This window comes from Melopsittacus undulatus, chromosome 16, assembly GCF_012275295.1.
Source record: "Melopsittacus undulatus isolate bMelUnd1 chromosome 16, bMelUnd1.mat.Z, whole genome shotgun sequence".
In the NCBI taxonomy this organism is placed as follows: Eukaryota; Metazoa; Chordata; class Aves; order Psittaciformes; family Psittaculidae; genus Melopsittacus; species Melopsittacus undulatus.
This window is the reverse complement of record NC_047542.1, coordinates 4,979,495-4,998,907: the sequence shown is the minus strand read 5'-3', so window position 1 is coordinate 4,998,907 and position 19,413 is coordinate 4,979,495. Positions and strand designations below refer to the sequence as shown.

Here is a 19,413-nt window from a genome sequence, read left to right as displayed (position 1 = left end):
TACGCTGGCTGGACACCTTCCACCGCGGCATGTCCTCGGTCCCTGCTCCTGGGGAGCTGTCATTAAGATCTAATGCTCGCTTGCATAAAGGTGGGGCTGGCAGGAGCCAGGTCAGCGTCCAGACTCTCTCCTAGCACCGCAAAGGGCTCACAAACAGAGGGAGCTGTTCCTGAGCTCTCCAGCCTCTGGAAAAGCCGCCGGGTTTGACGCGTCCGCCCCGTTTCCGCGTCCGCCCCGGCCTCTTTCTGCTCCGGAGCACGGATGGGCTCCGTGGTGCCCGCATCCAGCAGCTCTGCAGGGAGCTGGTGGGCTCGGAACGGCCCTCCCGAGCTGGGGGAGGAGTATGGGGCTGGTTCTGCACCAGGACCCCCGAGGGGCCATGGGAAGGAGGGATGGAGGTGCTGGGCTCGGTGTCCCCACTGGCCATGGGTGACTCACGGCGACATAACCCCCGCCCCGTGCCCTTGAGTCACCATCCCAGCCTCGTGCAGGTTGTCCCCGTGTGTCACCGGAGCCCAGTGTCCAGCAGCACCCTGAGGACACCGGCACCCAAAACCACCCCAAAGCACCAGGCCAGGAGCGACCTTCGGTGACTGCAGCGGCTCCATCCTCTGCCCAAGGTACCTTCACCCTACAGGGACCATTCCCACCTCCCAACACCCCAAAGGTTTCCCCCGGGGGCTGTGGTGGTTCTGGCCGCTGATTGGGGTGCGGGGCTGTCACCGAGTGGCTCCCCCCTGTACCACAGCTCCCTCCTGGTCTCTATTTTTGGCTGGGGGGGGAAGTAGAGCACAGAGCCCGGGCGGAAAGTGAAGCGGTTTGGTTTGCTTGCCTGAATCTTTGTATTTCCTTTATGAAACTCTGGTGTCTCACCCTAAAACTCGCAAAAAGACCCCCCCAAACAACCAAAAGGGCAGGGATTGTGCTGTGCATCTCCTCATCCAGCTGCTCCAAACCTCCCAGTGCAGCTTGGGGACCACTCGCGGGGGTGGGGGGGTGATGTGGGCTCAGCCTCCGGCTCTGTGGTACCCCAATTGCAGCAGCACGAAGCCGGAGCACCCCAGGTCCCAGCACCGCGCTGCAGCAGCCGGGTCCCCACGGCCCCCCGGCGGGGGGAGATAGGGTGGGAAAAGGGGAGGGAAGAAGAGGAAGAGGAGGGGAGGGCCGGGCCAGCCCAGCCCAGCCCAGCCCGCAGCCGCTTGCGGAGCCGGAGCCCGTTTCCTGCTTTCTTCTGCCGCTGCAAGCAGCCCCGAGCGCTTCCCCCGGGCTGTGCCTCAGTTTCCCTTTCCGGCAGGCTCTGGAGGTGAGTGAGGAGCTGCGATGGGCAGAGCATCCCTGCGTGGGGGTGTCGGGGCTCTGCTGTCTCCCCATCCCCGTGTCCCCCCGCTCGGATGCGGGCAGCATCCCACCGGCCGGTCCCTGCCGCCTGCGGGGCTCGGCTGAGGATGGGGGTTGCCAAAACCAAGGGGTGATTTTGGCGTGCTGGTTGGGGGGGAACACGAGGGAAATGCTCAGCCCCTCAGTGCCCGTGTCCTGTGGGATGCTCGGGATGCGGAGCCGGGATGCTCTCTGGCGGGGGGGAGGAAGTGCTTTGTCTTCGCTGCCCCATCCCCAGAGTCTCTTCCGGCGGTCCCCCCGCTGCATTCTCGCTGCTTCTCACCCCCGGACAAAAGGAAAAGAGAGCAGCCCCACTCTTCCTCCTTGTCTCCATCCCCAGTACTGCCATTGCTCCCAGTGCTGAGTAGGATGGAGCGGGAAGAGTTTTGCTGAGCACTTCTCCCACATCCCACCCCTTGGAGGGATGCTCCAAGGGCCTCAGGATTGAGTCCTAAGAGGGGGTTTGGGACTGGTCCCATCCCAGGGCTGAGCCTGGGGGACACAGTCCTGTGCCTGGGGTGGATGAAGACTCCAGTACATTTGGGTAGCCAAATCCATGGTACCTACCCTGAGACCCCACAGGGACAACAGGGGCTGGGGATGAAGGAGAAGCAGGAGGAGGACAAAGATGTGGGATGCAAAGCCTGGCCCTGGGCAGACTTCTTGTGCTGAAATTCATCTCCAAGAGGCAGCTCCCTCCATGGGGCCGGTGGTGGGCAAGTTTATGCATCCCCCAGGTGTTGTCTCTGTCTCTCCTTGGGCTGTGGCTGAACTGTGGCTTGTGAATCCCCTGCAAAGGGAACACCAAAATGCCCCAAGAAGTGCTCACTTCTGCTGCTGGCTGCACCACCGGGACCCAGCTGCCAGGCTCTGCCCTGCTGGTGCCTGCTTTGTCCCCTCTCCTCCACTCCTCTCCCCAGAGCTCCGTGCTGGGGGGCTCTGCCCATGCACCCACATCCCTGGTTCAAACTGGAGGATTCACAGGGATTTTCCCTTCAAGACCTGGAGGCCTTAGGACCCTCCCCGAGATTGCTGGAAGTTCTTCCCAGGGTCCGGCCCGGCTCAGCAGGCATCCAGGGGCTGGATCCCAAACCCAGAGCAGCCCAGTCCATGCTGGGAGCCAGCTCCCAGAGGCTCAGCTGGGGTTGGAAATCCTCCCAGCTTTCATTAGCTCCGTATGGAGCTGTGTCCTTCCCCACCCCATTGCCATGTGCCTGGAAGACACATGAGCTCGCCTGCAGCCCAGCACCCCCAGTGCATCCCGTCCTGGCCATCTCCTGAGGGGCTACTGCTTCTCTTCATGCAAGGACACAGGGGAGACCCCGACCTACAAAGCAGGATGGGATGTCCCTGCTCCAGGGATGCTCCACATGTGTCATTCCTGGGTGATGTCCCCACCAGAGCCAATATGAGCTGAGTCAGGGCTGGCTCAATTCCCCCCCCCCCCCCCCCCCCCCCCAGCTCCTCCCTCCAGCTTCCAGGAGCAGTTTTAAGGGAAGAAATGCAGAAGGTATCCATGGGGAGAACAGTGCTGGAGGCAGCCTGGCTCAGCACCATCCCTGGCCTTGAAGGTATCCATAGGGAGAACAGTGCTGGAGGCAGCCTGGCTCAGCACCATCCCTGGCCTTGAAGGTATCCATAGGGAGAACAGTGCTGGAGGCAGCCTGGCTCAGCACCATCCCTGGCCTTGAAGGTATCCATAGGGAGAACAGTGCTGGAGGCAGCCTGGCTCAGCACCATCCCTGGCCTTTGGGGGTTGAAAGCTGCTTATTTGCACCAATCCTGCAGGAACTGAGTATCCGGGGTTTGGGGGGGTCTGGGGTTCTGTCCTTGCTGACAGTCCCTGGGGGTTGAGCCTACTAAAGGGGATGTGTGCCAGCACAAGCATTGTTTCCGTAGGAACCTTGGTGTAACACAGGGAGTGTTGTTCTGCCTCCTCCGAGCTTCCCTCCCCAGCGCCGGGGCTGGAAAGCTTCCCTTGGGAAGTGTGCTGCCCCCGGCATCCCCAGTGGGAACTGAGGCCGTGGGGTGGGTGAGGTTTGCAGCGCTGCCTCAGTTTCCCCAGGCTCAGTCTGTGCCGCTGGTGTGGCCAGAAGGGCTGGAGCACTGGGGAAAGAGGAGGGATCTGGGTCCGGATCTCACTGCCTTGCTGTGTCCTCAGTGCCCATGCTGCTGGTCTGGGGCCGAGCAGAGGGTGCTCCCTCTCCGTCCTGCCTGGATGCTTGGTCCGTGTGTCTGCCCAGGAAGGAAGAGGTTAAAGTGCCCGGATTTCCTGCCTGTGAGGGAAGGTGACCTGCACAAGTGCTTTGCAAAGTGCCTGCAGGCGCAGGGAAGCTGCTGGAGTGAGACCAAACCTGAAACCCGCCTAGAATGTGGCCTTTCCAGCCTAAATTTAAGCCCAGGCTTAAACCCCTCCATGCCCCCACCCCACCGAGGGCAGCTGTGCTCAGATGCTGCCTCATTCCCCCTCTGGCATCCTTCAGGGTGCCACCCCATGCCTGCCAGTAACACCAGCAGGAGAGGGCAAAGAGCGATGGTTCAAAGGTGGGAGTGTTCCGGCTTCCCAAGGCTTTCACCAGTTCCTCCTTGGCAGTGCTGCAGATCTGTGGGGCTGGGGGAGGCTTTCCCAGCCCTGGGGCTTGGCAACAAGGGTTTGGCAAAGCTTTGTGCTTTGTGCTTGGGGGGGCAAATAGAGGGTGGCAATAGAGGGTGACAATACCAGGAGTGGGATAGGGATGCAAGGAGTGCTGGTCCCAGGAGAGATGCCAGAAGTGCAGGTGTTTGGGGTACCTATGGGGAGTGCACCGCACTCCTTGTGCAGGTTTCCTGGCAGCAGTTCATACGCTGTTTGGGTTCTGGGGTTTCCCCACTGGTACTTCCTCTGTGCTCATCTGCTCCAGGGGTGGCAGAGGCAGAGATAGGGGGAAAAGTCACCCCGCTCCGGTTGCAAAAGCCAGGCTGGTGGGATGGGTCCAATCCTGCCCCCCAGGGCTGTGTTTGATTTGCCCCTGCACCCAGGCCCCAGCTCTCTGGTGAGGCTGAAGGTGAAGAGGAAGGAAGCGGTGGGTTTGTTCCATAGCACCTCGCTCTGCTGCAGGCACCGCTGTACGGAGGAAGCCGCTCGCTGCCACCGCAGCCGTCCCTGCCCTGACGTCAGTGCCCAGGCTGGCACCGTGGGTGCAGCACCCAGGGGAGACTTCAACCCTCGCTGCCGGGAAGAGCCGCCCCAGAGCACCCCCGGGTAGGACACCTCACACCCGGGCACCAGGTATGGGGCTTGGATGGGTTGGAGGGGGGTCAGGGAGGGTCCCCTCCCTGCTTACCTCTGCTGTGCCTCACTAGGATGGACGCTCCGGCCAACCCGGCCCATGGCATCTTCGAGCGGTTCCTGCGTGCCGGGGAGTGCCGGGAGGTGCTGGGCTGCTTTGAGGAGCTGTGCCGGGAGCTGGGGCTGCAGGGCAGAGGGCTGCAGCTCTACCATGGCCTCAAGGCTGCCCTCAACTACTGGAGTGCCAAGGCCCTGTGGAGCAAGCTGGATAAGAAAGCTGGGCACAAGGACTATGACCAGGGCACAGCTTGTGCCAGCACCAAGGTACCTGGCATGTGGGGTGCGGGGTTTGGGTCCCTCCTTCTCTGTGTCCTTGTCATCAGGGTGAGAGCATCACTTGGGACACCCTGGCCCCCACCCCAGGAGGATGCAGGATGGGGTTGATGGGGTTTAATGGCACAGGGTGTTAATTAGCACCACTCCTCTCTCCACGGAGTGATGTCACCTCAGTGCCACCCAGCCAACAGCGTCCTTCCTGCTCACTGGGGACACCTCATGGGAGGCTGCAAAGGGACCTACCAAGCCCTTTTTGGAGGACAGGAGCTTCCCTGGGGCTGGGGCACCCTATTTGTGTCCAACAGCTGATAGCTTTTGTCCCCAGTGCTGGTGCCCCATCATCCCCCAGCCTTATGCAGGAGATCGATCCTGGGTCCTGGTTTGAGACCTCCCTATTCTGGGCTGTGCTTTATCTCCCTGAGCACTTTGAATTGCTGCCCTGGGTAACAGCAAGCTTCAGGCAGCCAGAGAAGCGAGGGGCTCCCCACAGGACCCCCATTTTGAAGGGAGAAGCAGTGCATGCAGCCCAGGGGACAAGGGGACTAGCTGAGAGAGCCAGATCCTGGCCTGGGGAAGGAGGGAGATGCTGCCATGCTCCTGCTCTCTGTGGGGTGCCCGTCCCCTTACACCACCCATCCCTTTGGCAGTGCCTGGTGGTGGGGGCCGGCCCCTGTGGGCTGCGGGTGGCCATCGAGCTGGCGCTGCTGGGTGCCCATGTGGTGCTGCTGGAGAAGAGGGATTCCTTCTCCCGCAACAACGTCCTGCACCTCTGGCCCTTCACCATCCATGACCTCAGGGCGCTGGGCGCCAAGAAGTTCTATGGACACTTCTGCACCGGCACACTGGACCACATCAGTGAGTCTTTGCCCAAGCTCTGCACCCTCAGAGCTCCCCATTGTCCCCACAAGGACCACAGGTGCAGCCCTGAGTGTCCCTGCTCCCATCCCAGGTATCCGGCAGCTGCAGCTGATCCTGCTGAAGGTGGCTCTGCTCCTGGGGGTGGAGGTGCACATCAACGTGCAGTTCAATGGGCTCATCCCCCCCGAGGGCAAAGCGGGTGGACAGGGTAAGGTATCACTGTGGCATCTCTGGGGACAAGGACAGGGATGTGGGTGGCTGCTCTGAGCCCCCCCAGCCCTCTGCTGGTCCAGGACGTGCCTTTTTGCAGGGGGATGAGGTGCAGCCGTGTCCCCCTGCACTGGAGCATGTCCCAGTTGAGACCAGCACCCTTGTGACGCCCGCTCTCCCCACAGGCTGGTGTGCTCTGCTGCAGCCCAGCTCCTCTCCCCTCAGCCACTACGAGTTCGACGTCCTCATCTCAGCGGGTGGAGGCAAATTTGTCCCTGAAGGTGACAGGAGGGGGTCCCTGCACCCATGGGGTTGGTACAGGGGGCTCAGGTCGGGGCTCACACCCATCCTGTCCCGCAGGCTTCAAGCGGAAGGAGATGAGGGGCAAGCTGGCCATCGGCATCACCACCAACTTCATCAACCGCCACAGCCGGGCTGAGGTGGAGGTGGCCGAGATCAGCGGCGTGGCCAGAATCTACAACCAGAAGTTCTTCCAAAACCTCTACAACAAAACAGGTCGGTGGACACAGCCCTGGCATGGGGGTGCCGGGGTCCATGTCCCCTCCTGGTGCAACTGGAGGCTCAGCCCCGGGATGTTTAAAGGTTCATTCTGTGCTTCTATGTCCCCTGCATGCAAGTCCCCACATGGTACTTCATAGCAGGGGGCATTTGGTGGCTGAGCCCAGTGTGGGGGCTCCCTGTGGCTCTGTCCCATAGCTCAGCAAAGGTCCTTCCCTATTCCCAGGCATTGATCTGGAAAATATTGTCTACTACAAGGATGACACTCACTATTTCGTCATGACGGCCAAGAAACAGAGCCTGCTCAAGAAGGGGGTCATCCTCCAGGTGAGAAAGGCAGCATCCAGCCCTGGCATCCCATAGGAGGCTAGGATACAGATCATGGGTGCTGCTTTGTCCACGCACCCCTGGGATGCTGAGGGCTTTGGCAGCCTGTGCCAGGGGAAGGATCCTTCTGAAAGGTTCACAGCCCCAGCCCAGTGGCACAGCCTCACCCTAGAGCAGGCTGCACCCAGGCTGGGGGGCAGACACCACCTCCCATGCCCCAGACAGCTTCACCCCATCCTCGCAGGACAAAGCAGACATCGAGAGCCTCCTCTCCCCGGAGAACGTGGACCGGGACGCCCTCCTCAGCTACGCCAAAGAAGCTGCCAACTTCTCCACCAACTACCGCCTTCCCCAGCTGGAGTTTGCCCTCAACCACCGGGGCCTGCCGGATGTTGACATGTTTGACTTCACCTGCATGACACGCTCGGAGAACGCGGCGCTGGTGCGGGAGCACAACGGGGCCCGCCTGCTCCTTGGGCTGGTGGGCGACTGCTTGGTGGAGGTGAGGGTCCCCTTGCAGCACCGCGTCCCTCAAGATGTGTTGGTTGTGATACATTCCCCATTCCTAAACACTTCTTGCCCCATCTGCCCATCCCCATGTCCCAGTATCAGGATGCTCTGGTGGGGTTACACCTTCCCTGGCCCCACCAGGGATCTGGGATGGGTTCAGGGTGGAGGAGCAGCCCAACTCCTCTCAAACGCAGCCGTACTGGCTGGGGAGGACTCGGACACCATCCTCACTGTGTGTCCTGCCTCCTCTCCCTGCTTCCATCCCTGGCCAAGCCCAGCAGCTCCCAGCCTCTTCCCATCCATCCCAGCCCCCTGTGCTGCTCCAGCTCCATCTCTGCCTTTCCCTTCACAGCCTTTCTGGCCCCTGGGCACCGGTGTGGCCCGGGGCTTCCTCGCTGCCTTCGATGCGGCGTGGATGGTGCGGCGCTGGGCGGCAGGGACCCCCCCACTGGAGGTGCTGGCTGAGAGGTGAATGTCCCTGTGCTGTTGGGCTGGGCTCGGAGCGGGTGGGGATGAGCATTGACCCCAGCCCTGCCCCTTCCACCCAGGGAGAGCATCTACCAGCACCTGTCCCAGACCTCCCCGGACAACACCAACAAGAACATCAGCCAGTACAGCATCGACCCAGCCACGCGCTACCCCAACATCAACCTGAAGGCCATCAAAGCCAACCAGGTACCCAGCCCAGGTCCTGCCATGGGGCAGCCACCAGCCCATCCTCCCCAGTGGTCAGGGTGACACCAACTTGCATGGTCTGTCCCAGGAGGGTATGAAGCTGAAGGTGTTGGTTCCCAGTGTATTTAACACGTTGCACACTGGATGCAGGTGGTTCTGGGGAGGTTGGGGGGTTCAGGTGTCCCCTTGCTGGGCTCAGCTCTCTGCAAGGTGCCACTGGCTCTGTGCAGGTACTGACCCACCCCTGGCGTGTCCCCTTCTGCAGGTCCAGGACCTCTACCTCGTGGGCACAGTGGAGGTGGACCACAAGAGGAAGAGTGACAACAGACTCAGCACTGGTAGGAGCAGCCGGTCCTGCCCTGGCCCCCCCAGCGCCAGGACCCCCCATTCCTCCCAGCAGCCCAAGCCAGAGCAGCTCCTGTCCTGATTTTCCTCCCCATCCTTTTCCCTGGCTCGTGTCCTTTGCCTACCACGCTCCTCCCAGCACCAGCTGCATTTCCATCCCAGCGGCACTGCTGGTTTCCATTCCCCCTGCTCGTGTCCCCTGTGGGGACACAGCCACAGCTGCTGTTCAGGGGGAGGCTGTTGTCTCCTTCTGGCCTGCACTGATGTTGAGCTAGGAAATACTGACAGATGCTTTATCAACCATTTATTGAACTTTGGGGGGGGGCGGTGGTGGTGTTGCATGAGGGGCATCTTGTGTCACTCCCATGGGACCCCTTCCCCACTAAAGCCCTGATGCTGGATTGCGGAGCGGGATGGGGTGTCCCCTGCCTCTTTGGGGTGGGGATACATGTGCTGCCTCCCCAGTGGTCTCCAGAGGAGCCTATGAAGACCTGCTGAGCTGGTGCCAGGCCAGCACAGCCGGGTACCGTGGTGTGGAGGTGAACGACTTCACCACGTCCTGGACCAGCGGCTTGGCCCTCTGTGCCCTCATCCACCGCTTCCGCCCCGACCTGGTGTGAGTGCCTGGGACCCCCTCCGGGTACCCCCCAACCTGCAGAGCACACCCTGATGCCACCCGTGTCTCCCTGCAGGCACTTTGAGTCTGTGGACCCCCAGGATCCCATCCAGACACACCAGATGATGCTGGATGTGGCAGAACAGGAGCTGGGCATCCAGCCTGTCCTCTCCAGCATTGAGATGGCCACCATGGCAGAGCCCGACCGCCTGGGGCTCATCACCTACCTCAGCCAGTTCTATGAAGCTTTCAAGACCTCATCAGGTGTGAATTTTGGGGTGATTTATCCTGTCCTGATGCCCCACGGGGCAGCCTTGGTGCCCCTGCTTTGTAAGGTGGCTCCCATGGCTGTGTCCCCTCTGCAGAGGCAGAGGAGGTCACCAAGAAGTCGCTGTTTCCACTTGGTACGCGAGGAGCCATCCTCTTCCTCAGCAAGCAGCAGAAGAGCCGGAGCCTGACACACAAGCGTGCCCAGGTGAGGGATCCCCATCCGCACCCTCGTGACACCCCAAATCCATGCCCCCTTCCCCATCCTACCTATCCCCTTTGCAGGACAGTGCCCAGAAAGATGCCGAGGCCAAGAGGAGCCGCAGGGATGCGGAGGTGGGTCAGCAGAGGGATGCTGTGCCGGGGTGCAGTGGTCATGGGGAGCAGTGTGAGGCTGACCCCCCCTTGGGTTGCTCCTAGGTGGACACAAGGCTGGATGGAGACATGCTGGATGATGCCCATGAGCCACCACAAACTGCCACCATGGACCCAGGGCAGGTTGGTCCTTGTGGGTAGGGGGATCCAGCTTTAGGTTGAGTGTGTGCTCCGGGGGGGCACCGATGGGGCTGAGCCAAGGGTTGGGACCGGAGCTGTGCAAGCAACTCCCACATGCTCCCGGCTCCTCCCTGCCTGCTTCCTGACCCAACTGGTTTTCCAGAGCCAGGACTGTGCCACTCCCTTGCTGGTGCCAGCAAACCTGAGCACCCCCCCCAGACCCCCCCCGGCTGCCGGCACCCCCCGAGCCTGCGCTGTGTGCCCGCAGCCGGCTGCCCGTGGGGACAGCAGCGACGAGTGCTACTTCTGCGGCCGCCGCGTCTACATCGTGGAGAGAGCCAGTGCCGAGGGACGCTTCTTCCACCGCGGCTGCTTCCAGTGCCGCCAGTGCGGGGCCACCCTGCGGCTGGGAGACTACGCCTGCGATGAGCGGCACGGTGAGGGGCGGCGGAGAGGGGGTGCGCAGGGGGAGGCTTCTGCACCAGACAGGTCATGGTGTGGGTTTGGGGTTCCCCCCTCCAGGTCACTTTTACTGCTCACTTCACTACCCCAATCCAACCGGAATGGATCCGGCCCAGGATGAGCCCCCCGTGCTGCCCGATGGGGTAAGGTGCTGTAAATCCCCATGGAAAAGGGGGAAGGTGGAGGGGGATGCTCTTGTGCTGCATAACCCCTCTGCCATAGGATGCTGCTTGCGTGCCCTCAGATGCTGCGAGCCCATGTGTGTCCCCCAAGGATGGTGTACCACCAGGTCCCCTGCAGCCCCCACCAGCAGAACCACAGCTAGGGGCGGTGGAGGATGCTGCGGGTGATGGTGACATGGAGGAGCAGGAGGAGCTGCTGGCACAGCCCAAGCAGGATACGAAAGAGGATGAGGGTCCCAGTGCAGAGCCCAGACGTGTGGCAGAGGAGGGTGAGGAGGGTGGCAGCAGGAGGAAGATCGTCCTCACCCCACTGGAGAAGCTCAAGCTGTCCACACTGAACCTCACCAGTGAAGCAGAGCCTGAGCCACCACCAAAGCCAGCTCGTCTGCGGCTCCAAGCAGCACCTGAGGCCCTCCCTGCCCAGTGGCCAGGACAGGCCTGGGAGGAAGAGGAGGAGGAGGAGGAGGAAATGGCCATGGAGGAAGGTAGGTGGCTACAAGCTGGAGCCTCTGTCTGATTAGGGCTCTGGGTCCCTCCACTACTCCAAAATGGTCCAAAACGGTTCTTTTCTTGGGGTAGCTTTGGAGGAGAGTGACAGTGAGGAGGAAGAGGAGGAGGAGGAGGAGGAAGGCACAAACCTTGGCATCAGGGCAGAGTTGGTGAGTGCTTTTTCTTAATAGCAGTGGCTGCACCAGCCCGGGCAGCGCTGGGGCTCTGCTGGCATCTCCTCTCACAGAGCCATTGGGTCAGGCTCTGACACGGCTGCTGGGGCAACGACTGAGCCCCTGCCCATGCCACCGTCCCTCACAGGGCCTGGACCTGGGGGAAGAGGAGAAATACCCCACCTGGAAGCGCACCCTGACCCGCCGGGGCAGGGAAGCCCAGATGAAGCGGTTCTGCAAAGCCCAGGTAGCCCCATGGGGATCTATGGGGCAGAGCTGTGTCCCCATCCCCTCCATCCCACTGCAGGAGGTGCCAGCCCATGGGTGATCACTGCCCTCCCTTTGCAGGCCATCCAGAGGCGGCTGGAGGAGATCGAGGTGACATTCCGGGAGCTGGAGCAGAAGGGCATCAAGCTCGAGAAGCTACTCCGGGATGAGGGTGGTAAAGCCCGGGTGGATGGGGCACCATGATCACCATAACGAGGGGCTCTGCACCCCACTCACAACCCCCCTGCCCCACAGGCACCCCGGCCGACCAGAAGACACAATGGATGAACCAGCTGCTGTACCTGGTCCAGAAGAAGAACAGCCTGATGTCTGAGGAGTCAGACCTCATGATTGCGTAAGGCTCAGGGGGGATGCTCCCGGGTTGGCTTTTGGGGCTCAGCTTCCCCAGCCCCTGAGCCCAGCATCCCCCTTCCCTCCCCGCAGGGTGCAGGAGCTGAAGCTGGAGGAGCAGCAGTGCCAGCTGGACCAGAAGCTCCGGGGCTACATGAACAAGGAGGGTGAGTTCTGGGGTTCCTGTGCCTGGTGGCAGGAGCAGGATGGGGCTGTGCCCCCCTGGCCCTGCTCCAGCCTCCTGCTCCTATAGAATCCCTGAAGACACCTGAGGATCGTGCAGCCGAGCAGGAGATCCTGGTGCAGCTGCTGGAGGTGGTGAACAAGCGCAATGTCCTCATCCAGATCCAGGAGGAGAAGCGGCTCAGTGAGCTGCAGCCCTGATTCAGGTGGCCTCAAGGCACACCGGTTCCTCTGGGGGGGACAAGAGGGGTCCCCCCAGCCTGGCTGAGCATCACCTCATGCCTGAGGTGCTGTGGTGAATCCAGCTCCCTGCTTGCCAAAGCTGCCATGGAGAGGCTGGACCCATTGGTGGATACCTGTGCAGGGAGACACCAGGGAGCACCCTGGCTTTGGGGTGCAGAGAGGGTTTCCCCACGCTTGGCTGGATTGCCTTTGCCTTGAGCTTGCTTGAGAACAAGACCTGCAGGAGGCTACAGGACACAGGGACTGTGGCAGCTCTGCCTGGGGTTTGCTACAGGAGGAAGACTCCACGCTTGGAAGGGTCTCAGTCAGTGCAGGAGGTCCTGCAGCCATCACCTCTTCCAGAGGATGCTGCCCAGAGGTTTGGCTGGGGCATGGGAAGCGTTCTGTCAGCATTGCCCCTCGTGCTCGAGCTGAGCCTGCCTCAGGACACGTTCTTGGTGGGACAAAGGTGGCTCACCACAACCCATCCAGCTCTGGGCACCGAAGATGTGACCATGGCCACAACAGGGAGGTCACAGTGCAGATGCCAAATGTGGAGAGGCAGTGTCAGAAGTAGCCCTTGGAAGACACCCTGGGGCATCCATCCACACTGAGGACATGCATCCTAATGCAGGATATCCATCCCACACTGCATATCCAGCTCTTCCTGGGACATGTGGCTCTGCAAGTGGAGCCAGGGACAGACTGGGCTGCCCCCACCACTCTGCATCGCTGCTTTTGAGTGCTACATCCATGCTCTCCCCAGCAACTGCTGGAAACCAGTCAGACCCCCCTGCCGTGATGCCCCAGGGCTGGGGAAGGGGCTGTTTGTCCAGCAGCTCCCAGAGGGGTTGTGCCCAGGGCCAGTGCTGTGTGGCACGAGGCTGAGGCCTGTGTCCTTGTCCCTTCGGGGTTTCTCCTGCTTGGCAATGCCACGGTTGTTGTGGGGTGGCCTCCACAGCCAGACAGTGCTTAAGCACCAGCGAGGCAGAGCATGGAGGTCCTGGGCATGGGCTCCTCTGTTAGCATACACCCCCCTCTCCATTCCTCATCCTGCCTCCCCAAACCCTCCTGCCCACCTTGTGTCTGCACCAGCCCTTCAACCCTGCTGCAACCTCTCCCTTCCTTTGAATAAAGCCTCCCCAGCCCAGCACCAAGGGCTAAAACATCACCTTTATTTCTACCCGAGTTCAATCTGGTTGCTGGAGCAGCACCAGCTTCCACCAGGAGCCCTGAGGCCAGCCCAGGCTGAGGCTCTGGAGCCTCTTGGCCACACTGGTAGGTCCCTCCAGGTAAAAAGGGTGTGTTAAAAAAACAGTTAAAATCTGCCTCCCCCGGGTTCCAATGGGGCCAACGTGATGGATCTGCCCCAAAAGTCTTAACTTCACCCAGAGAGGCGGCTGTGAACCTGTGCACTGATCCGGCCACGGTGCTGCTCACCTAAAATCAGATGTTAGCTAGAAAAGGAGACCGAAAGAGGCCAGGATGGGGCTGTGGGGACATGGTGGGACATCCACGGCATCAACTCAGCCATCACTGGGCCGCTCCTGCAGCACCCGCAGCGCCATCCGCATCTGCTCCTCGGTGCCCTGCAGCATCTTCACCTCGATGGTGTGGAAGAGGTGGAGGCCGGTGGCGAGGAGGAGGATGCCGACGGCGAGGAAGGCCAGCAGGGAGAAGGAGAGCTTGGGGAAGGGCTGCCCACCCAGCCCTGCCAGTGTGCCCAGCACGGCCGCTGCCTGCAGCAGCAGCAGCAGCAGTGCCAGCACTGCCAGCCTGCCTGTGGAGTAGCGCTGCCGCTGCGCTGCCTGCAGCCCCACGCCAACCTCTGTCCGTGCCTCCGTCACCACATCCACCAGCGCCGGCACTGCGGGGCACAGCGGTGGCTCAGCAAGGTCAGACCCCCCGATATCCCCATTGCCCTTTACCTCCCCCAATAGCCCTTTTTCTCCTGCTGCTCTGCTGTGCCTGCCCATGCAGGCACCCCAAGGGATGCCCTAAGCAAGGGTAAGAATCCTCCAAAACTCCATTCAAATTATAGAATTCCAGACTGATTTGGGTTGGAAAGGACCCTCCCACGGGCAGGGACCCCTTCCACTGGAGCAGCTGCTCCAAGCCCCTGTGTCCAACCTGGCCTTGAGCACTGCCAGGGATGGGGCAGCCACAGCTTCTCTGGGCACCCTGTGCCAGCGCCTCAGCACCCTCCCAGGGAACAGCTTCTGCCTTAGATCCAACCTGAACTTGCCCTGTTTCAGTCTGAACCCATCACCCCTTGTCCTGTCACTGCAGTCCCTGATGCAGAGCCCCTCTCCAGCATCCTTGTAGCCCCTTCAGACACTGGAAGCTGCTCTGAGGTCTCCATCAGCTTCTCTTCTCCAGGCTGAACAGCCCCAATGTTCTCAGCCTGGCTCCATACAGGAGGTGCTCCAGCCCCTGAGCATCCTCATGGCCTCCTCTGGCCACTTCATCCAGCTCCATCAACCCATCCACCAGCCCCTGTTCCAGGCACATGGGTGACCCTGGCAGCACCCCCCACCTTACCAGCTGTGCTGAGGGTGGCACTCGCAGCCTCTCGCTGCCTCCTGATGTGCAGCGTTGCCATCACAGCTTCATGGTCTGAGAAGGGGATGTCCCTGCCTGGAGCTGACCCCGTGGTGGTCTTCAGCTCTTCACACTTCACCATGAAGCTGGAGGTGGCCTGCGTGCGGTGACAGGGGGGTCATGATGCTTTCAACCCTGCTACTCCCAACCCATGGCCAAGGGACCCGTTACCTTGTAGAGGATGTAGTCAATGCGAATGCCGAGCGGGAAGGGCAGTAGCTCTGTCTTGACAGTGAAGCAGTTGTTGGGGATGAGGGTGCAGCCATCCTTACAGCCCTGAGATGAAGCACTTGGGTGGGTGGGGGGTTCTCAGTGCACCCCAGGACCCTGCTCCCCCCTGCTGCTCACCTCAAAGTGCTTGGCCTCAGCAAAGGCGTCCTGCAGCCCCGTCCAGCCCCGCAGCAGCCGGATGCCCACGTCCTCAGGGTGCATGTTCAGGTCCCCCCCGAGCAGCACCACATCAGCTGCCTTTGAGGTGTGTCTGTGGGGATGGGGACAGCTAAACCCCTGCCCCACACCGGACTGGGGTGACTGGGGCCCTCCCCAGCGCTCCCCAGCCTTACTCCTGACTGGGACTTGGTGCAAATGGAAGCTCTCTGCAGTGCAAGCCCCAGGGGCAGGGGTGACCACACGCACCCCGGGGACCTGCAGTGGGGAACCCGGTGGGACTGGGACACCCCACGGCTGCTCACCGGATGAACTGGGCCAGCTCCCAGGCCTGCACCAGGCGGTGGGGCAGGTAGGCGTCCTTCTCCCGGCAGTATTCCGCATGTAGCTGGTGAGGGTGGGGGGCAAAGTGGCCGTGACCCCCATGCTGGCAACTTCCCTGTTCCTTGGCTCCCTGCACACCCCCCCCAGCCCCTCTAGATGGTCCCTTTGGGGTCTGGATAACCCCTCTGTCTTCATCTCACCCCCCTGGGGACAGCCTGAGATGCTCAGGGTCTCTGCCCCCCCTCCAAAGCAGTATTTCATTACATCAGTACATAGTCCCATGAGATATGGTGCAAAGCAGTGGTTAAAGCAATGGGACAGCAAAGGAGGGGTGCAGCCACTCATTCCCTTCTTCCCCATTGTCCCCCCAGTGCCAGGTCCTTCCCCAGAGCACTCACATGGGTGACATAGACATTGAGGGTGATCCCAGAGACCTTAATGACGACGAGGCCGACGGACTTGCCACAGAACCAGTCCCCGTGCTGGAGCTGCCAGAGGGGAAGGGGCACATGTTGGCGGCTGGTGAGGCCCCATGGGGCCAGGAACCGTGATGCCACATGTCCCCCACCCCACTCACCATGTAGGGGTACCCATTCAGTGAGTACTGGTAGAGGAGGGTGTCCAGGATGGTGAACCTGGAGAAGACGCAGAGGCCGCTGCCGATCACCCCACTGCAGGAGGGGAAATGCACAGTGAGAAATGTAGATATAGAATCCCAGAGTGGTTTGGGTTGAAGGGACCTCAAAGCTCCTCCAGCTCCAACCCCTGCCACGGGCAGGGACCCCTTCCACTGGAGCAGCTGCTCCAAGCCCCTGTGTCCAACCTGGCCTTGAGCACTGCCAGGGATGGGGCAGCCACAGCTTCTCTGGGCACCCTGTGCCAGCGCCTCAGCACCCTCACAGGGAACAGCTTCTGCCTTAGATCCAACCTGAACTTCCCCTCTTTCAGTCTGAACCCGTCACCCCTTGTCCTGTCACTGCAGTCCCTGATGAAGAGCCCCTCTCCAGCATCCTTGTAGCCCCCTTCAGACACTGGAAGCTGCTCTGAGGTCTCCATCAGCTTCTCTTCTCCAGGCTGAACAGCCCCAATGTTCTCAGCCTGGCTCCATACAGGAGCTGCTCCAGCCCCTGAGCATCCTCATGGCCTCCTCTGTCCTTGCTCCAACAGCTCCATGTCCTGGGGACACTGGCACCGCACAGTGCTTCAAGTGGGGTCGCAGGAGAGCAGAGCAGAGGGGCAGGATCACATCCCTTGCCTTGATGGTTAAACTTGTTTTGGTGCAGCCCAGTATATGGTTGGCTTAACCACAAGTATATGGTGCCTCCCCCTCCCCCTCCTGCCAGCCCCAAGCCAAGGGGCTCATCAGATGCCAGGGTCCCTCTGAGCTCCCGTGAGCACCCCACTCTCCACATGGCAACAGAGGTGACCTACAGCACCTGCACTGGTGTTTCCATGTGGCAAACACCAAGGATGTGCCACAGCCCCATGGGCAGCCCTGAGCCTGGCCCCTCTCACCTGCGGAAGTAATGGGAGAAGGGGTAGCAGCCTCCCAGCTTCACCTTCAGGTCACTGTAATCCTGCTCACTCCACACCTGGAGAACAGCAGGATGGGCTGAGAATGGGCACACTCATTTCAGGCTGAGAATGGGTGTAACTCGCGTCACAGCTCGGGGCTGCCAACAGGCACATGCAGCTCACGCTGCCCTCACCTCCTGGAGCAGGACCAGGTCGAAGCGCTCCTGGCGCAGCACATCCCCAATGAGCCGCACACGCTCCTGCCGCCGTTTGCTCAGGTAGCGGATGGCCCTGATGGAGAGAAGGGGTGGTCACAGCTTGGGGGGGGCACAGGGGTGATGTGGGTGACAGAGCCTGAAATGGTGGAGCGAGGGCTCCAGTAGTGGAATGGGCAGGAGGCAGACTGAGATGGGAGGGGGCAAGGGCCATTGGGGGCCATGGGGACAAGAGGGATACAAGGAGGCTGACTGGGGACAGCTTTTCTTGCCTGCAGAATCAAGGCAGCTCATCCCTGGTTGGGGGTGAATGGGGGGCATTATTTTGGGAGGATCATGCACAGAGGGGATGGGAGCACAACCCTGACAAGCACAGGGCTGGGAGAGCAGCATGAGGCCGAAACAAAGGGGACACAGGGGGTGGGACCCCTCTGGCAGAGCAGGTGTCCCCATCCCCACCCCAGCGAGCCCCTGGACTCACCAGCAGTTGAGGTCGAAGACACGGAGCTGCAGGGTGGAATCTCCCTCCATTGCTCTCCAGGGCAGAGGGGGGTCCTGTAGGGATGGGGTTGGGGTGACAGCCCCGGGGAGCTGGCACAGGGAACAGGTCAGATCTGGGGAGCCAGGCTGGGACAAAGGAGTACCCAGGGTGCTCCAGCCTGGCCCAGGCCATCCTCTCCTCTCCCACAATCAAGGGCCATCCCAAACCCCAACCTGCCCTTAAACAGGGACCCGTGCACCTGGACAAGACAGATGAGTCCTGCATCCCACGGACGAGGACACTGGTGGGTCAGGCACGGGGTTCAGGGCTCAAGCCCTGGAACTTTAACTCCAGTTTCAAAGCGGACCTGCTTGCCACGGGAATAGGACACCCAAACCCTCACCCCCGCGCCCGGGGAGCCCACGGACACTTTCGGACACCCCAAGCTCCTGGAGGACCCTGCAGCTCCCGGAGCAGCCCCAGGGCTTCTCCCTTGGAAGTCCCAGGAAAATAACCCTGGGCTGCAGGGGGACGGGTGCGGGCAGCCGGGCTCTGCCTGCCCCGGCGGGCCCCGGGGGGCTCATCTCGTCCCCACACCGGTACCAGCCGCTATTACCGGTAATACCCCCGGAGACGCTTCCCCCACCCAGCTCCCGACGGAAGCGCTCGGAACGGTGATGGGATTGCGGAGCAACAGGCGGAGCGGGGCCGAAAGCAACAACAGGCGGAGCGGGGCCGAGAGCAACAACAGGCGGAGCGGGGCCGAGAGCAACAACAGGCGGAGCGGAGCCGAGAGCAACAACAGGCGGAGCGGGGCCGAGAAAAACAACAGGCGGAGCCGCAGCGGGAGCGGGGCCGGGAGCAGAGCAACAGGCGGAGCGGAGCGGGGGAAGAGCGGAGCGGAGGGAGCGCGGAGCGGACTGGGAGCAGACCTGATGCGAGGGGCAGCGGTGCGGGGCCGCGGGACTACGCGTCCCGGCAGGCAGCGCGGAACGGGAACGGAACGGAACGGAACGGGAAGGGAAGGGGAAGAGAAGGGACCGCCCCGGGAGGCGGGTCAGGCCGGGCAGGTGTGAATGGGGACGGAGTGGGTGTGATGGGAGGTGATGGATGCTGATGGGGTGCGTTGGCAGGCGCACTGGGGCATAACAGCGGTAAGGGCGGCTGCGCTCTGCGCTCCTCCCCAAAGCAGCCCTCGCAGCTCCCGACTGTTCGGGATCCCATCCCAGCATCTTCTGGGAGCCCTGTGGGATCCTCCGTGATGTCGCTGACATCCTCTCTCGTTAGCACCCGGGTCCCCTCGGGAGCATCCCGCAGCCCTTCGGGCATCTCTCCCTTCCCCTCCCAGCCCCAGCTCCTGCTGCTCCTCTTGTCCTGAACGGAGCAGGTCCTGTCCGTGGGCTCATTGGAAAGGCGGCAGTGCCCAATATTTGAGCAGGTTTCCTCCTCCACTGCCTCCTCCTTCACAGCCCTTATGATGGCACTGCATGCACGTCCTATAGCCTGATGCCGGGGCACTGATGCTCTCAGCAAGGGCTGGTACGCACGGGGTGCTGCTGAGCCTGATTCTGCAGTCCGGGTCTCTTGTGATCCTGCATGTGTTTTGTTGCCATTCCCAGCTTACGGCTCAGAGTGGATTAGCTCCACAGGAAGCCTGGTTAGAAGTCTCTTGGATGCCTTAACCACAGAATCACGGAAGGAGGTGAATTTCCCCCAGGGACAGATGACCTGGCAAAGACCACACACTGCACAGGCCCT

General features: G+C 61.7%; 2 protein-coding genes across 8 annotated transcripts; one reads left to right on the top strand and one right to left on the bottom strand.

Annotated features, from left to right (window-relative positions):
* The first annotated feature begins 325 nt into the window (after window positions 1–325).
* MICAL1 (microtubule associated monooxygenase, calponin and LIM domain containing 1) lies at window positions 326–13,303 on the top strand. 4 transcript variants are annotated; one of them, XM_034069666.1, is made up of 26 exons: window positions 326–620; window positions 4,475–4,645; window positions 4,720–4,969; window positions 5,629–5,836; window positions 5,931–6,047; window positions 6,235–6,330; window positions 6,410–6,565; window positions 6,795–6,895; window positions 7,140–7,397; window positions 7,758–7,873; window positions 7,954–8,080; window positions 8,346–8,418; window positions 8,891–9,041; window positions 9,118–9,305; window positions 9,407–9,516; window positions 9,594–9,644; window positions 9,729–9,806; window positions 10,072–10,240; window positions 10,326–10,408; window positions 10,488–10,932; window positions 11,027–11,106; window positions 11,258–11,356; window positions 11,458–11,548; window positions 11,632–11,731; window positions 11,821–11,894; window positions 11,981–13,303. In XM_034069666.1, exons 3-26 carry the CDS (start codon window positions 4,721–4,723, stop codon window positions 12,109–12,111), a joined length of 3,351 nt encoding a protein of 1,116 aa, XP_033925557.1. In that variant the 5' UTR covers window positions 326–620; window positions 4,475–4,645; window position 4,720; the 3' UTR covers window positions 12,112–13,303. The 4 variants fall into 4 exon arrangements, with proteins under 4 accessions (XP_033925557.1, XP_030898793.2, XP_033925554.1 ...); XM_031042933.2 differs by having other exon boundaries at window positions 329–620; window positions 11,458–11,551; XM_034069663.1 differs by lacking the exon at window positions 326–620 and adding an exon at window positions 1,179–1,303 and having other exon boundaries at window positions 11,458–11,551.
* On the bottom strand, window positions 13,286–18,675 carry SMPD2 (sphingomyelin phosphodiesterase 2). Of its 4 annotated transcripts, none has more exons than XM_034069670.1 (11): window positions 18,588–18,675; window positions 17,656–17,765; window positions 17,154–17,250; window positions 16,960–17,036; window positions 16,022–16,115; window positions 15,843–15,932; window positions 15,426–15,508; window positions 15,082–15,214; window positions 14,905–15,009; window positions 14,674–14,830; window positions 13,286–13,999 (listed from the first exon to the last, which is right to left on the bottom strand). In XM_034069670.1, exons 2-11 carry the CDS (start codon window positions 17,703–17,705, stop codon window positions 13,659–13,661), a joined length of 1,227 nt encoding a protein of 408 aa, XP_033925561.1. In that variant the 5' UTR covers window positions 17,706–17,765; window positions 18,588–18,675; the 3' UTR covers window positions 13,286–13,658. The 4 variants fall into 4 exon arrangements, with proteins under 4 accessions (XP_033925561.1, XP_033925560.1, XP_005142223.2 ...); XM_034069669.1 differs by having other exon boundaries at window positions 17,656–17,729; window positions 18,588–18,649; XM_005142166.4 differs by lacking the exon at window positions 18,588–18,675 and adding an exon at window positions 18,272–18,538.
* Between the last annotated feature and the right edge of the window lie 738 nt (window positions 18,676–19,413).

Bases quoted from the DNA above. Each gene is read 5' to 3' on its own strand.
- MICAL1 (XM_031042933.2), top strand. From the start codon at position 4,721: ATGGACGCTCCGGCCAACCCGGCCCATGGCATCTTCGAGCGGTTCCTG. The intron at 11,357-11,457 runs GTAGCCCCATGG...CTCCCTTTGCAG, and splicing joins AGCGGTTCTGCAAAGCCCAG to GCCATCCAGAGGCGGCTGGA. The intron at 11,895-11,980 runs GTGAGTTCTGGG...CTGCTCCTATAG, and splicing joins GGGCTACATGAACAAGGAGG to AATCCCTGAAGACACCTGAG.
- SMPD2 (XM_034069670.1), bottom strand. From the start codon at position 17,705: ATGGAGGGAGATTCCACCCTGCAGCTCCGTGTCTTCGACCTCAACTGC. The intron at 17,037-17,153 runs GTGAGGGCAGCG...GCTGTTCTCCAG, and splicing joins ACCTGGTCCTGCTCCAGGAG to GTGTGGAGTGAGCAGGATTA. The intron at 14,831-14,904 runs GTAACGGGTCCC...CACCGCACGCAG, and splicing joins TTGACTACATCCTCTACAAG to GCCACCTCCAGCTTCATGGT.